The 16,889-nt window shown below is 39.6% G+C and overlaps 1 protein-coding gene across 1 annotated transcript in view; it reads left to right on the top strand.

Moving 5' to 3' along the window:
* The window catches only part of LOC137503369 (farnesol dehydrogenase-like), a 100,244-nt gene that overhangs the window by 17,590 nt on the left and 65,765 nt on the right, over positions 1-16,889 (top strand). Inside the window, exons 2-3 of the mRNA XM_068230936.1 lie at positions 6,838-6,994; positions 12,119-12,239. Coding sequence (XP_068087037.1) covers positions 6,838-6,994; positions 12,119-12,239 — 278 coding nt within the window. The remainder of the gene's footprint in view (positions 1-6,837; positions 6,995-12,118; positions 12,240-16,889) is intronic.

Here is a 16,889-nt window from a genome sequence, read left to right as displayed (position 1 = left end):
AACAGTTCTATAGTTCCCTTACTCCTCACAGTTCTCTCCTCTTATTTACGTCTCTTAGTCTAAAAAACACTCACTAATTGCACATTTCTTTACATTACCAATTCAATTATTATACGATCTCTTTACAGGTCCTCTCTCAACTTACCATCATCTATCTAATTTCTTTATAACAAGGTTTTCCTACCTCACCCTTATCTAGCAATTGCCTACTCATCACTTATTAGAATCTTTTACTCATATTTACAGGCTTCTTCTATTCTGTCTAGATTATCTATCATACAACACATTTATCAACTCATCCTCGTCCCTATCTAACTATTCCAACTCGTTTCTTAATACTAATATCTACAATCTCTTCTTTTTGTCACTACATTAACTGAAACATAACACATTCGACAACGTAATACAATCTTCTTCCAATATCTACAATTTTCTTTTTATAATACATTCTTTTCCAGTATATTCAGATCTCATCTTATTATATTTACATTATATAAAATCTAACACTTTCGTCTACATGTTTCCTCCCATTCCTCTGAAACACCATTCTACCTATTATTCCCTCAATTTCTTTAAAAATCTAGCTCTAACCACATTTAAATATTTTGATATATTTGTTCCTCTTTCCCATTCTCTGCACAGCCATGCCGTCATCTTATAACCCTTTTCTACTTTTCTATCTCTTTCTTATTCAACACTTTTTTTTATCTCCTCTAACGCACTACATTGAGTAAATATATGCAGATCCGACCTTCCCTCCTCACATAAAATGCATCTATCCTTATTTTCTCGACCTATCCATCCCCTATTTTTGGAACTCCCATAACCCACCAGTATAAACCTCTTTTACCTCTCCTGCCCTCAAATTCGGTTCTCGGATTCGTAGTTTCCACCAATTTGTTTAATACTGATAGCGAGTCTCTTTCCCTACATTCCATTATTAAACTCTGTCTTTCTATATCAGCCACTCTCTTTTTAATCCTTCTCTATACCCATTCTTTCCTCTCCCCCCATCTCTCACACCCTAGATCTCCTAACCCTAACTTTCGTAATTTATTTTTGCACTTATTCACCCAGTACCCTTCGTTCTCCATACTTTTCTGGAACCTATACACCTCTTGTAATAAATCCCCTCCCTTCCCTTCTTCCAATCTCATCCAATACTTCATCACCCTCTTAGCTATAGTAATGTCTATCTATTCTTTACATACTAATCTAGTCCCCACATTTGCAGTACAGTCTGGAACCCCCATCATCATCTTACTAAATTTTGCCACCACCTGGTTTAGTTCCTTTCTACTCTCCTCCAATCCTCACACTTCTACCCCATATAACATTTTTCCTTTAACCAGTGATTGGAACACCATTCTCTGAATTTTGTACTTAATATCTGGCAATTTATTTTCTAATACCCCCACTACTGCAAGTGCTCCCCTCCCATTAAATTTGGCCCTTCTATTCTGATCCTTCCAGGATCCATTACTACTAATTATTACTCCTAAATATTCAATTTTTTCTGGTCTGATTACTTCCTGCACTTATTTCTTGGCTTTCCTTTTCCTACATACCATTATCTGCGTCGTCCGTACATTTATTCTAAGTGCCCATCTTCTAGTGTATTCCACAACCTCTTCTAGACCTCTTTGCAATCCACTTGCTGTTAGTGCCAAGATCAATAAATCGTCTGCAAGTAGCAGTCCCGGTATCTACCGTTTCCCTATCCAAGGACATTGCCATCCCTCACCTCCACGTCTGTCTAATATATTATTTATAAACAATAAAAATAATATCGGTGACAGCTTACAGCCTTGTCTCACACCCCTCTTCGATTCAATACACTTACTCAACTCACCCCCTGTAATTTAATCATCACCATTACTTTCTCATATATTCCTTCTATTGCCATCCTCATTTTCTTCGATAACCCAATTTCCCTTAATCTAGTAAATAACGCCTCCCTATTCACTGCATCGAAGGCTTTCTCTAAATCTATTGCTGCTACATATAATCTCATACCTGCTATCTTCACATACTTCGTAATTAATGTATCCAAAATCCATACATTATCCACCGTACTTCTCTCTTTCCTAAACCCATTTTGATACTCCGATATCTTTCCATACTTCTCTGCCCAATTTTTAATCCTATTGGCTAGAATTCCTGTATATACCTTCGACAACGAGTCAAGGAGTGTTATTCCTCTATAATTATTTGGATCGCTTCGACTCCCTTTATTCTTGTATATAGGACATAATACTCCTTTTCTCCATTCGCTAGGAAATTTCGCCGTTTCCCATACCTTGTTAAAAAATTTAACCATCATCTTCAACATCGATTCATTTGCCCCTACATCCTTCCATACTCTGTTAGTAATACCGTTCGCCCCACCCGCTGCTTAAGTTTTTACTTTACTTAACACACTAATTACTTCCTGTCTTGTTATCTCCCCATCTAGTAAATGTACTCCTACTTGTAATTCTCTTACAATATAAGTCTTGCCCATATCCCCATGCCAGTCTCCCCTCCCACCCAAAAGACCTGTAAAATATCCTATCCACTCATTTTCCTCTATACTTGTTCCCTTCCCCGTAAACCTATTTATCTTATTTATAGTTTCCCAAATCCCCTTAAATTTTTTCTCTTTGCAATATCTGTTCACTCTTTCCGCTTCCGCCTCTTTCCAGCATTTCTTCTTCTCGTTCAGTAACTTCTTGTAATCTCTTCTTAATTTACAATATTCCTCTCTTTCTTCTTGTTTTCCTCCCTTCTTAAACTCTGCTAGACCTGTCATTACAACCTCTTGTTTCCTCTTACAGTCTTCATGAAACCACCGCATGACTCTGTTTTGTCTCCCTCTTCTCTAATCTTCACTTTCTTTCCCACCTTCCATACTGGGATATCTATTAATTTTAAAACTTTATCAATGTCCTCTCCTTCCAGCGCCCTTTCACATTCTACCCTTATACTATCTTCCCTCTCTTTTAACTCTGATCTCAATTTCTCAATCGTAGAATTATTCCAAATATACTTCCATCCCTCCTTATACCTCACCCTTTTTCCTACACCTCTCTTCACTTCACCATTATCATTTCTTAATTTTATCTTAATAGGCATGTGTTCTGTTGTCCCACATTCTGCCACCTCAAAACTTATTATTTTCCTTAAAGCTGTTTCCGTGCTTACTCCTATATCTGCCACACTCCCTCCCTTCGATGTGATGAATGTCAATTCCATCTTACTGTCTCCCTTCATCCATTCGTTTAAGATATATGATTTTTCTATAGCACATAACTCTAACAACATTACATTATAACTATTTATATCTTTGTCTTTACTGCTTCTTCTGTACCCTCTCACTTCGGTATCCTCCTTCCCATAATCTGGTACCCACTCCGTCCCATATGAACATCTAAAGAACTCAGTATTAGAACAAAACTCCGGATCTTCAATAGCAATGTTAAGTCTGTGCTGCTTTATGCGTGTCAAACATGAAAAGTGACCAAATCTTGACATGGAAGATTCAGACATTTGTAAACAAATGTCTTAGAAACATCTTAGGGATATACTGACCAGAAGTGGTGTCAAATAAGGAACTGTGGAAGAGAATGCATCAATTACTGATTGAACAGCAGATTAAAAAAGAGAAAGTGGCTGTGGATTGGCCCTACACTGCGTGGGCCTGATGACAGCATAGCAAAACAAGCTCTCGAGTGGAATCCCCAGGGGCAGAGGAGGAGGGAAAGACGTAAGATGACATGGAGGAGATCAGTGGAGATAGAGAGTGAGCAGCTTGGGTATACATGCGAAAAGATGAAACACATGGCACATCGCAGAACCAGATGGCGAAATCTTGTCTCAGTCCTATGCTCCTCAACAGGAGCTTAAGGAATTAAGTCAAAAAAGTCCAGATGTCAAAATGACTGGCCTGTAATTTTCAGCTTTATATTTATCACCCTTTCCTTTATACACAGGGGCTACTATAGCAATTATCCATTCATTTGGTATAGCTCCTTCATGCAAACAATAATAAAATAAGTACTTCAGATATAGTGCCATATCCCAATCCATTGTCTTTAGTATATCCCAGAAATCTTATCAATTCCAGCTGCTTTTCCAGTTTTCAACATTTTTTATCTTATTTTAAATGTCGTTATCATAGGTAAATTTTAATACTTCTTTAGCATTAGTTACCTCCTCTATTTGGACATTATCCTTGTAATCAACAGTCTTTATATACTTCACACTGAATAGTTCTACCTTTTGTAGATCCTAACATACACACTCCCCTTGTTCATTAATGATTCCTGGAATGTCTTTCGTGAAACCTGTTTCTACCTTAAAGTACTTATATATACCTTTCTATTTTTCACTAAAATTTGTATGACTGCCAATTATGCTTGCTATCATGTTATCCTTAGCTGACTTCTTTGCTAGATTCAATTTCCTAGTAAATTCCTTCAATTACTCCTTACCTCCACAGCCATTTCTAACTCTGTTTCTTTCCAATCTGCACCTCTTCCTGAGTCTCCTTACTTCTCTGTTATAGTATAGTGGGTGTTTACCATCCCTTACCACCTTTAAAGGTACAAACTTGTTTTCACATTCCTCAACAATTGCTTTAAAAGCATCCCAGGGTCTGTTTACATTTTTATTTGCAGTTTTTCGCCGATCATAGTTACTTTTTTAGAACTCCCCTCATGCCTTTTTATCAGCCATATGGTACTGCCTAATTGTCCTACTTTTAAGATCTTCCTTTCTATCACATTTATTTTTAACTACAACAAAAACAGCTTCATGATCACTAAATCTATAGAGCTTGTCTGGTTTTACCAGCACCATTTCCAGAATATTCTTCCCTCTTGTTGGTTCCATCACTTTCTGAATCATCTGTCCTTCCCATATTATCTTATTTGCCATTTGCTGGTCATGCTTCCTGTCATTCACATCACCTTCCCAATTGACATTTGGTAAATTGAGATCACACGCTACAATCACGTTCCTTTCCATATCATTTCCCACATAGCTGATTATTTTATCAAATAATTCTGAATCAGCGCCAGCGCAACCCTTTCCCGGTCTGTACATTCCAAGGACATCAAGTTGCCTGTTATCCTGTAGAGATGAGCCTTACACCTAGAATGTCATGTTTGTCATCTTTAACTTTTCGTAGCTTACAAATTCTTCTTTCACCAGAATGAATAATTCCCCTCCTACCATTCCTATGCTATCTCTACGATACACACTCCTGTTCCGTGAGAAAATTTCTGCATCCATTATACCATTTCTCAACCATGATTCAGTTCCTATTACAATATCTTGTAAGTATATATATATATATATATATATATATATATATATTAAATTACTTAATTATGTTCCTGTCAATACTTCCAGATTGCTGTACGCTTATCACCTCACATGGTGGGGCTAATCACGGTCACCGGCTAGACCTCTGGTGTTCCTCGCATAGTGGTACTAATCATAGGGAATGTAAACCCACGGTGTATTACGCATTACGGTACGACCTACAGGCAACACAGATCCACTGTGTTCTGCACATAATGGTACAACTATCAGACAATGCAGCCCCATGGTGTTCCTCACATAGTGGTACTAATCACAAGCAACGCTCAAACCAATGTTACCCTCACATAGTGGTACTAATCACATATAATGTAGACTCATGGTGTTCCTCGTATGGTGCTACTAATCACAGGTAATGTAGACCCATGGTGTGTCACACATAATGGCATCACTCACAGGTAACACAGACCCATGGTGTTCCTCACATTGTGGGACTGATCGCGGTGGCCGGCTAGATCCGTGGCTTTCCTCACATAGTGGTACTAATCACAGGCCACGTATCCTCATGGTGTTGCTCACATAGTTGTACTAATCACAGGTAATGTAGATCCACAGTGTATCACACATTATGGTACGACCCACTGGCAACATGGACCCACGGTGTTCTGCACATAATGGTACTACTCTTAGGCAACACAGACCCATGGCGTTCCTCACATAGTGGTTCTAATCACGGGCAACTCTCAAACCCACGGTACCGTCACGTAGTAATACTAATCACAGGCAACGTAGACCCATAGTGTTCCTCATACAGAGGTGCTACTCATAGAAAACGCAGACCTATGCTGAACACAGTGGAACCAACAATTCGAGCGCAGCGCTCGGCATCTTCTCGCGCTAGACACTATAGTCTGTGTTAACTCAAGTCCTAAGCGGTCCCTTTGATGTTATACCGGTAGTCCGCTGAAGAACTGAGGAAAGTATCATTCCGCGTGTGAGCACTTCCCCTCTTTCCGCTTCACCATCTTGGTTCTCATCCTGACCCTGACGGGCAGTATAAGCGGCGTTTACATAATATAAATAACATCAAAGATACCACTTAGTTGACTCCGAGTATAGTCTGTGGAGCTGAGCGCCCGCTCCCCCGTCTCGATAGAATACACACGATGGTACCAATCACAGGTGTTCCTCACATAATTGTGCTGCTCATAGGTAACGTAGACCCGTGTTGTTCCTTACATTGTGATACTAATCACAAGTAACTTCGATCTGTGCTGTTCCTTATGTAATGGTACAATTCAAAAGTAGTCTTATGGTTCTAAGTCCATGATCCCTTGGTCGCTCCTTTTAGTCGCCTCTTATGACAGGCAGGTGATAGCGTGTGGGTATTCTTCGACTACGTTCCCCACTCACAGGGGGGTAAACAGTTATAAACGAACCGGTATATCCCCTGTGAATTATTGTACGTAGCGTATGAATGCAACATGCACAGAGATGCGTCACCTAACGTTACTGTTGTTGTTGTTATTTCAGGAACTGGATGAAGCTCCTGGCAGACTGCATGCCATTCAATGCGATGTCAGTGAGGAAGAAGAAATTTTGGCATCTTTCAAATGGATCAAAGAGAATTTGGGACACGTGGATGTGTTGGTGAACAACGCTGGAGTGTTTTATGAGTCGATGCTTTCAAGTGGGTAACACGCCTTATTGACTCCGTTCAGAACTACTTTTCTATTTTGACGTAAATATGTCTTATGACTCCGGGTCATCTGAAAATATAGAAGGCTTGGATACATAATTTTTCTTTCAGTACTACACAATATTAAACAATCTTTGTGAGATGATGGAAATAAATTAACCGTTATCAATTTGAGTTTCGTTTATTGAAAGACTCGGATTCAATCACATTTCAATGACTATCGAGCGTAACAATTTATCAGATACCGTCGTCCGAATATTCCATGCGACGTAAAGCCAGCAGCAGAAAGAAAAGGGGGGGGTGATAATTGCTCCCAGTCCGTTAGTCCAGTCCAGCTGATCACCGCGGGCAATCGCCCCCGGAAGGAGCCGTTAATTTTTTACTATTTACTATTTAAATCCAGCAGTGTTCGGTAGGCCAGCTACGTACGAGGAAAGTGTTACACTGACTCTGCGAGTCCATCAGTTGTGTTCAGCTTACGTCAAATACAGTAGAGACAATACGCGACACTCTGCGAGGGATAGCGATTAGAGCTCTGTCTAGCGGAGCGACCTGAGAGTTACTGATTCTGTCATAAGAGCACGTGTATTTGTTTGTGAAGTAGCGTGTGGCATTCCTTTCTATCTCCTGTCAATATGAGTGGAAAGATATGTGCTGCGTTTGGCTGCAATAACTATGAAGTGCAGAAGGGTCTTTCTTCCGTTTCCCTCGTGACAAGAAAATGTAAATAAATACTGTGTTTGCATATATATTCTTCCAGTTACAAAGATATCTTTATAGACGGCCTACTTCCTAAACTTCTGACCTGCGCGACCCATATCTTAACTGGCTTAAAATACAATAAGCTTATGTTATTGTATTAGTGCAGCAGTTAACCTTCAATACCGATGTGTGGTAGGTGTGATCTGTGGGTTTTGATTTAATTTAGGAGAATGCATATGCGTATGTGTGTGGCTGGTTGTGTTCCAAGTTACCCCATTTGGAATGCCGTAACGCGTTGACAAGCACTGAAGAAAAGATGGGTGATTTAAGAAATGTGATGATGATGATGATGATGATGATGCAAATTTGCTTTTCCCTAATGTAATGGCAAGCATTGCTTATAGGGAAATTTTGAATGTTTTTGCGGCTAAATTTATAGATTTTCTTTCTGTTAGTAGGCTTCAAGTTGAAAGGAAAATTGTCCAGCTGTTAAATGTAAATTCATTGAATCATGTGTGTAAGGAATGTGCCGATATTTTTATTGACAAGTGTGCTAATGTGATGTACAATGTTTACCCTCTCATGCATGGGGTCCTCATATGAGGACATCCGAATTTTTAGGCATTATTTATTCCCAGGAGTTTTCAAAGACCGAGGTAAAGTTATTAAAAGATTATTTTAGGTTGGCAAGACTGGAAAATATCAGTTTTTAAAAGAACCAGCAGGTGGCAGCATTTAATTGGCATCATTGAAAATATGATATTCATGGTTCGCCATTTTGTGAGAAATCATCATAGTTTCCAATTGTTTTGAGCTGTTCCTATCTTGAAAATGCCCAAGGTAAGTGTGTAGTTCTTCATTTTGAACATTCTACTATCATTACCACTATAATTCAGCTTATTCTGGTTTTTTAGTCTTTACATAATATTGGCATAATACGGGCGTCCACATATGAGGACATCATGCATCAAACTACCATGTGTTATTTTTGAGGTTAGCTTGTATTCTCAACTGCTTCATCCAATATTTATTTTCCACGATTCTCCGAATGGTTTGTAATGTTATTAGATGAGCGAGGGATGTTTCTAGGACAAGATTATAGTAGTTTACAACATTCCCACCAGATAGCAGCATTTAACTGATTGCATGAAATAATCAGTGTTCGTGTTTCTCCAGTGCCAAACGACATACTACATTTACTTTGAGCTGTTTCACTGTGAAGATGTCTCAGGTAGGTTTGCAACTTACAATTTTAAAGAATGTATTAAAATTATAACAGCAATTATTATGAGAATTTATTACATAACCTCAGTGTAAGATTTGTGCTGACGTGCCTCTTATCACAGTATTTCTCAGGATAGTTTTATAATCAAATACCGTGATCATATAAAACCTGGTAACCATTTGCAATTTGTTTTAGGATCAGATGCGGATTAGACCATCGAGCAAAACTGTACAGACATTGAAGCCCTGCCAAATAGCTGATATTCTAGGAGAAGATTCAGTGAATGGCTTGGACTATGTCAGTGACGATTCTCTTGATCCAACATTGCAGGAAGATATATTATACAGTTCAGATGAAACAGACAGCGAACCCGAAGCTTCTAATAGCTCTGGCAACCTGATTATTTCTCAAACAAGCAATACATCAGTCACACCAAATAGCACTGCTCAACGTTCTGCCTCCAACCTTACAACTAGTCCTCAAAGCATTGCTGAACAACTCAATTCCACGCCTACACCTGAGCCAAACGTTGGAACGTCTTCACCAGCTTCTGCTAACAATGCACCGAGAAATACTTTATGGCTCTCAGAGAAAGACAATCCTCTCTTAGACAATCCTCCTGCTTGTCAGGTTAGGTCAAAAGTGAATATTCAGGGAGATTTCTCTCTGGATTTTTATGGGTTTATTGTCAGAGGACTATTTGAAAGAAATCGTTTACCAAAGTTGTTTATATGCCACACAGAATGGTAAGGAAAATTTCAAACTAACTGTCCAAGAATTCAAAGTATTCAAAGTACTCTTGGGCATAACTTTAGTAATGACCTATATAAAATATCCACGACTGAGACATTACTGGTCGTCTGAGTATGGACTCCGTCTACCCATAGTAGCTGACAACATGAGTGTAAACAGATATGAGGAAATCAGGAGGTACTTGCATTTTATAGACAGCACAACAATCCCAGAAAACAACGGAGATAAAGCCATCAAGATCCGACCTTTTTTGGAACATTTGCATCAGTCATTCCATAAATGTCCAGATCCCGAAGAATTTCATTCCGTCGATGAAATGATGATACCATTTAAGGGTCGCTCCTCTCTGAAAAACTATCTGCCAAAGAAACCAAAGAGGTGGGGATATAAAATGTAGGTTCGTGCTGGAGTATCTGGCTATGTTTAATATTTTGAACTTTATCACCTAGTGACGTTGTGTTGCGACTGAGCCATGATCTTCACGCCAAACATTTCTAAGTCTATGCTGACAACTTTTTCACTAGCATACCCCTTGTGCTGAAACTGAAATATCTGGTTTGTAGGGACCTGCAGAGAAAATAGGCTGAAGGATGCTACTAAAAAGCTAAAAGATGTCAAGGACCTAAAGAAAGAGGGCCGAGGAAGCTCATCAGTTACAACATCAACAGATGGCATCACAGTAATCCGCTGGGTTGATAATTCGGCAGTTCATATCATTTCATCCTACGCAGGCTTAGAACCTGTTGGTAAGGCCAGAAGATGGTGTAGAAAGGAGAAGAAATTCATTGAAATTGACAGACCGAAGGGTATAGAAATATATAACTGCCATATGGGTGGTGTTGAACTCATGGATTCCTTGGTGGCTCTTTACAGGAATGATATAAGAAACTGCAGATGGTTCATGAGGATTTTTTACCATATGCTAAATATCACAGGTGTAAATGCTTGGTTACTATGGAAAATGGACTGTAAGACCCCTATGGACCTGCTCGAGTTCAAGAGTCGAGTGGCAACAGGACTTATCTTCAGTTGTAAGGCAGAAGAAGCACCACGGACGAGGGGACGGCCAAGCACAAACAGCCCATCACCACCACTCAAGAAACAGGCTACAAATACTGTGCCTGCTGAGAAGAGGATGGATGGAGTAGGACGCTATCCGCAGGAAAGAGAGGCTAGAAATGCTAACAGATGCCGTGACAAAAACTGCGCAAGTAAAACCCGGTATATTTGTGGAAAATGTAACGTACCACTATGCCCAGAGTGCTTTCAGAGTTTCCATACCATTGCCTGAAATATGAACATGTGAAGTACATCAGTTACATATAAATGCCCCAGTAGGACCAGTGTGATTTCGCTGTACTCATACAATTGCCTCAGGTGTAAAAAGTTCTTGTAAATACTAGTATAATAAACCAAAGAAGTAAATGTATGACTTGTTGGCATTATTCCACTAAATGCATGATGTCCTCATATGAAGACATCAAATTCCCGCCAAGTATGGTAACTTCGTTTTGTGTTTTATGTTTGTATTATCTAATTGGGCAATTTTAACCAGGAAAATCACATTGCACTATTTTTCATTTAATTTTTTAAATTCATGCAAGAGAGGGTTAATATTTTAGCAATACTTTCTTTCTAGACGTAATTTATTTATCCATTTCCGTATATAAATTTCCACTGATATTAGAATTTAGCGTGAATTTTCAGGTCACGCCACTAGGAGCGCCACTTGCGAATTGTCCCCCATTTTAACAAGGCTAAATCTGGAAGTGTCGCATATTGTCTCTACTGTATTTGCTTAGGTTAGGTTAGCGCTTTCCGTGACTGTTCGTTGAAACTTCCATTTTAAACACAACTCGGAACGAAAATGAGAGTTAGTGGGGCTAGCAGGCAAGTGCACTTTTTGGAGTGAAAGGGATAGTCTTGACAATTTCTCTCAGTTATTCCATGGTCATTGTCTCCGGGGAGGGAGCCGGACAGTGAGGGACGCGCTGGTGTAATCAGCCATAGCTCACTACGATGTCTTTTCTGCTTCTCGCTTAATAGAACCAACATAGAGCAACAACTAACACTCTCGTGATTACTTGATTTTACAGAGCCATTTGTCGGACTACCATAGAAAGATCTGTATAGACAACTTTTACAGAGCTCTCTACCGTGCTGGCATAGAAAGATCAGCGGTGACAACTTTCATAGAGCCATATGTCGGCGAATACAGTTAAGTGCAACGACCTAAGCATTGTATTATTCGAATAAATGACTATTCTGCGTAAATAAAGGACTTAATGAAATAAATAATATTTTTCTAGTAGACCTGAGATGCAAACCTTTCTTTTGATGTATAATACATAGGTGTGAGTATTGTTGTGTTCTCACAATATTGTGTTACACGTTCAAATTATATATAGAGAGATATCGGAGACTTTTGTTTGCAGATGGCAATACAGCTGAATGGAGGAAGCAGATAGATGTGAACATTTTGGGGTTGGCCATATGTACTCGGGAAATGCTGAAGGGCAGAGGAGATAGAGACGGTCATATCATTCATATTAATAGGTAAGTAACACTTTGTGTCTGCATGTTGCCATTTCTTAGTAGATGTAGTATTCGATAAAACTTTTCATAACCCTCATCTGCATAAATAACATGGCTGGCGCTGGTGCAAATGGACTCTGCGACTGGTTGACAATCAGGCCAATGAAACGTCGCCCCCATAATTGAAGACAGCGAAAAGTTATGACCAACTTAGGCGGTATAAAAAGACCTAAAACGATGAGGCAATGTTACCGACACACTAATCATCGTTGTAGTCGGGGGGAAGATTGGAAAGGTTTTTAAGCATATAAAATTAATAAGAATAATAACATCTCGCTGTCTTGAATTTTAGGATTGACGTTTCATAGGGCAAATCTTCAGCCAATGGCAGAGTCCATTGGTGCCAGCCATGGTTTAATATCAATAACAAAGACAAATAATAACATTCATACGACCCAAGTAATGGAAACGGAATTATATGTATACAAGAGAAACAGTAGCATTTGTTTCTGGTCCAGATCTGACGGTAATGTGAAACTGGACAAATAAGGTGTATATTGCGCTGATGTCAACAGGCCTAAAGCCGCTTCACGGCCCTAACCTGGGGCTTCCGCCCCCAGACCACCTTTTCTTCATCATAGTCCAATGGGTTTGCCACTAGCCCCGGACCTAACCAATCCACACCAATGTTTTTTTTCACTAACCGGACCTAACCTATCCAGACTAATGGTTTTGTCACTAGCCGAACCTAACCTATCTAGACCAATGATTTGAATTAATTCTAAAAGTGGACACAGTGAGGTTAGATTGTGCTGATGTCAAGAGGCCTAAAGCCGCTTCGCGGCCCTAACCTGCGGCTTCCGCCTCCAGACCACCTTTTCTTCATCATAGTCCAATGGGTTTGCCACTAGCCCCGGACCTAACCAATCCAGACCAATGGTTTTTTCACTAACCGGACCTAACCTATCCAGACTCCTGCCATCTAGTGGGGGCCTAGATTAAAACGGAACGTCGAAATTGACGAGCAGACAGCCAGATGGCGTCAAATTGAAATGTATGCACACGGTAGCTGAGGCCATACGATTATTATTATTATTATTATTACCTATCCAGACTAATGGTTTTGTCACTAGCCGGACCTAACCTATCCAGACCAATGGTTTTGTCACTAACCGGACCTAACCTATCCAGACCAATGGTTTTGTCACTAGCCGGACCTAATCTGTCCAGTCAAATGACTTTGTCACTAGCCGGGCCGGATAAATTATAATAAATAATATTCTTAAATGGTCCAGGGTTAGCCATAATGTTTAGTCAGGGGAAAGGAAGCGTGATGATTATCATAAGATTTGACCACTGTAAAGTATAGATTGCGCTGATATCAGTCTTATAATTGATACGAGGGAAATTAATTAAAGTAATTATAACATCTTTTTTACAGGAGAAATGAATATATCTGTGATTGTGCCATGGCTAGCCATATTTTTCTGAGAATTAACACTAATGGTCCAGGGTAGATGAATGCTGAAAACTTATTTCATACACACACATAAACAAAATTTAACGTACATAGGAGGAGGGAAGGAAGGAAGGAAGGAAGGAAGGAAGGAAGGAAGGAAGATTTATACCAACATTTAGCATACCTTAGTGGAGAGCATCCAAAGAATAATTCGTTCCCTCGCCGAACACTGAGTTTGGTGCCATGCCCACATTTCTCACAATTCCTTTCCCTAGTTATTAGGCCGTGGTTAACATAAAACGAAAACAAATCTTCAAACTTACTCTTGAAATCATTAAAACCAGTAATTTTGAAATACTACCCTCCGCACAGGACAACATCCTTGTTTAACAATGCCTTACCATAGCAACGAAGAATTTATTTATGACCGTAGCAACTAACGACGAAGCAACTAACTGCGGATAAATTAAACAGCCCGACCAAAGTTGGTACCAGGAACTAATTACGGGAGCTAATTACGTCACATCAGTTAGTACCAGTAGCCAAGAACTTACATCCCCAATGAAAAATGATCATTACGAGTAAACAGTGGTTCCTGCGCTGAAGAGGGTTATGAAAAGTTTTACCTAGAATGTTTCCGACTCTAGGGTTGTGAGGTGCTCTTATTGACATGTGGGACGCAATATTTAACGCATGTTATTCTCACATCAAGTATTCCAACAACAAGATCAGTCGTAATTTGAGTACGAAACATCATTCATATTATCATAGACATAGATGACACAAAAATAATATCGAATATTATGTCCGAGAACTTTGAATATCTTTGTCCTGTTATTGGCGGGGTTATCTAAAACTGTCTACTTTGGGAGAGAGTTTCGACATTCACACACAAAACCTTAAACCACAGCAAAAATTTAATCGATCCGATTACTGGTGCCTGCACCAACCAAGTGTAAGGCTACTGGTCAAGTCTTAAGAAGAGTTGCGACTGAAATGTCACGATTTTGTTTTACTAAAAATTCAAATTTTCAATTTTAACCTTTAAAATCTCCCAGTTTTTCCTCTTTCAAATCCCGTTATGGCATGTGCCATGTAACTACATGTTATTGTGATGGAGGATAGTGTTATGTGTGGTGTATTATTAAAATGCCGAGTTCGTCATTTAACACCAGTTAAGTTAATAAATGAATTATTCGAAAATGTGTGAATTCTACTTGCTTGTATTATCCAAACAGATTTATAATCCTATAGAAAAAGTATATATATGCTTTACTTACAGCCGCAATGTAAGAGTAGTGATTTTCACAATACGGGAGTAGCAATAGGTAAATCTCATACGGTAAGTCACGAAAAAACCTGCAGCGTGCAAGATTAACAGTAACTGTGAGACGTCGTATCGCCAACTACGGCCCTTAACTTGAAGGTTAGCGACACTTACAAAATAACTATAAATCACTACCTTAAGTATTAAAAGGAGCGAAAAATAAGGTAGTACCCTTCGTGTATACACTTATATGGAAGGGAATATACGTAGATTTCTTTGTTAGATCGTGGCCTGTTGTATTCTGCTTCTGTTGCCTTTGGACAAGCATGCTTCAAAGCAGTGTTCATGTCTATACTAATGATTTTATTTATCTCACCTTTCCGTATTAGTTTTAATGTTTGGCTTCGTGAAGAGGCTCAGGTCTCACAGCTATATTGTAATGGTTAATTCTGGTGTCCCGTGATCATGCTTTTTTTCTTTTTTTAAAGATTTCTAAAGGTCTGGAATGCTACCTCGATCTTCTTTGCTCTTACCTCTAAGCTGTTTCTTCACTCTTGTTTACCAGATGTATGCATAAGCTTTTGCCGGTTTTCGTGGTAAAGGAAACACCTAATTTTGAAGGGAAATTCATTTTTTTGTTTATTCAAAATATTGGCCATCGGTTTCAACACATTTCGCCCATCGTTCAGGTAAGTTATGAATACCATGCAAGAAAAACTGCTTGTCTTTTGCGGCAAACCATTCGTCGAACCATTTGCCAACTTTCTCGTAATTGCTGAAATGCTGCTGTGCGAGCGTGTGCCCCATTTGTGCAAAGAGGTGATATTCAGATGGCACCCGGTCGGGAGAGTACGGCGGGTGCGGAAGGATGTCCCATCCAAGCGATTTCAAGGTGTCTTCCACTGGTTTTGCTGTGTGAGACGGCGCAGTGTCGTGTAACAAAATCACTTTGTCATGTCTTCTGGCCGATTCCGGTCGTTTCTCGATCAATACGTGATTTAAATTAATCATTTGTTTGCGATAGCGTTGTGTATTAACGGTTTCATCGGGCTTCAAGATTTCATAATACACAATACCGCTCTGGTCACACCAGACACAAAGCATGGTCTTCTTGCCGAAGCAATTTGGCCTTGGTGTTGAAGGACCCGCTACGCTAAGTGACAGGCACGAATTTCTCCGCTTAAGGTTTTCAAAATAAATCCATTTTTCATTACTCGTCACAATTCGGTACAGAAATGATTATCTTCTCTGGTGTTGAAGCAGCATTTCACAAGTGACTGCGATTTTCCATTTGCATTTCACTCAAATCGTATGGGACCCATTTACCGAGTTTATTGATCTTCCTCATTGCTCGTAAATGTCTGCTGATTGTTTCTTGTGACATATTTAATGCTTGTGCTAATTACTGTCGAGTTTGAGTTGGGTCATCATCCAGTCTTTCACACTGAAATCACCCGTTTAAATTGTCGAACTCCGGCTCCATGGTTAAATGGCTAGCGCACTGGCCTTTGGTCCAGATGGTCTCGGGTTCGATTCCCTGCCGGGTCGGGGATTTTATCCTTCATTGCTTAATTCCATTGGCTCGGGGACTTAGTGTTCATGCTGTCCCCAACATCCCTGCAACTCGCACACCACATAACACTATCCTCCACCACAATAACACGCAGTTACCTACACATGGCAGACGCCGCCCACCGTCATCGGACGGTCTGCCTTGCAAGGGCTGCATTCGGCTGGAAATAGCCACACGAAATTAAATTAAAATTGTCGAAACCATGTATCACAATGGAGCGTGTTCACCATGTGTTTCTGCCAGCAAACGATGACTATCCACAACATTTTCATTTTGATTAAATAAGAATATGTGTCGCAAATGTCCTTTTTCAAGCAGAAAAGTCGACATGATCACTGAACGGACTCAACTTGTGTGTGTTGGTAGGTTAAC

The sequence above is a fragment of the Anabrus simplex genome, chromosome X (assembly GCF_040414725.1).
Source record: "Anabrus simplex isolate iqAnaSimp1 chromosome X, ASM4041472v1, whole genome shotgun sequence".
Lineage (NCBI taxonomy): Eukaryota > Metazoa > Arthropoda > Insecta > Orthoptera > Tettigoniidae > Anabrus > Anabrus simplex.
The sequence above is the reverse complement of the archived record's forward strand: the minus strand, read 5'-3'. Positions and strand labels throughout refer to the sequence as shown.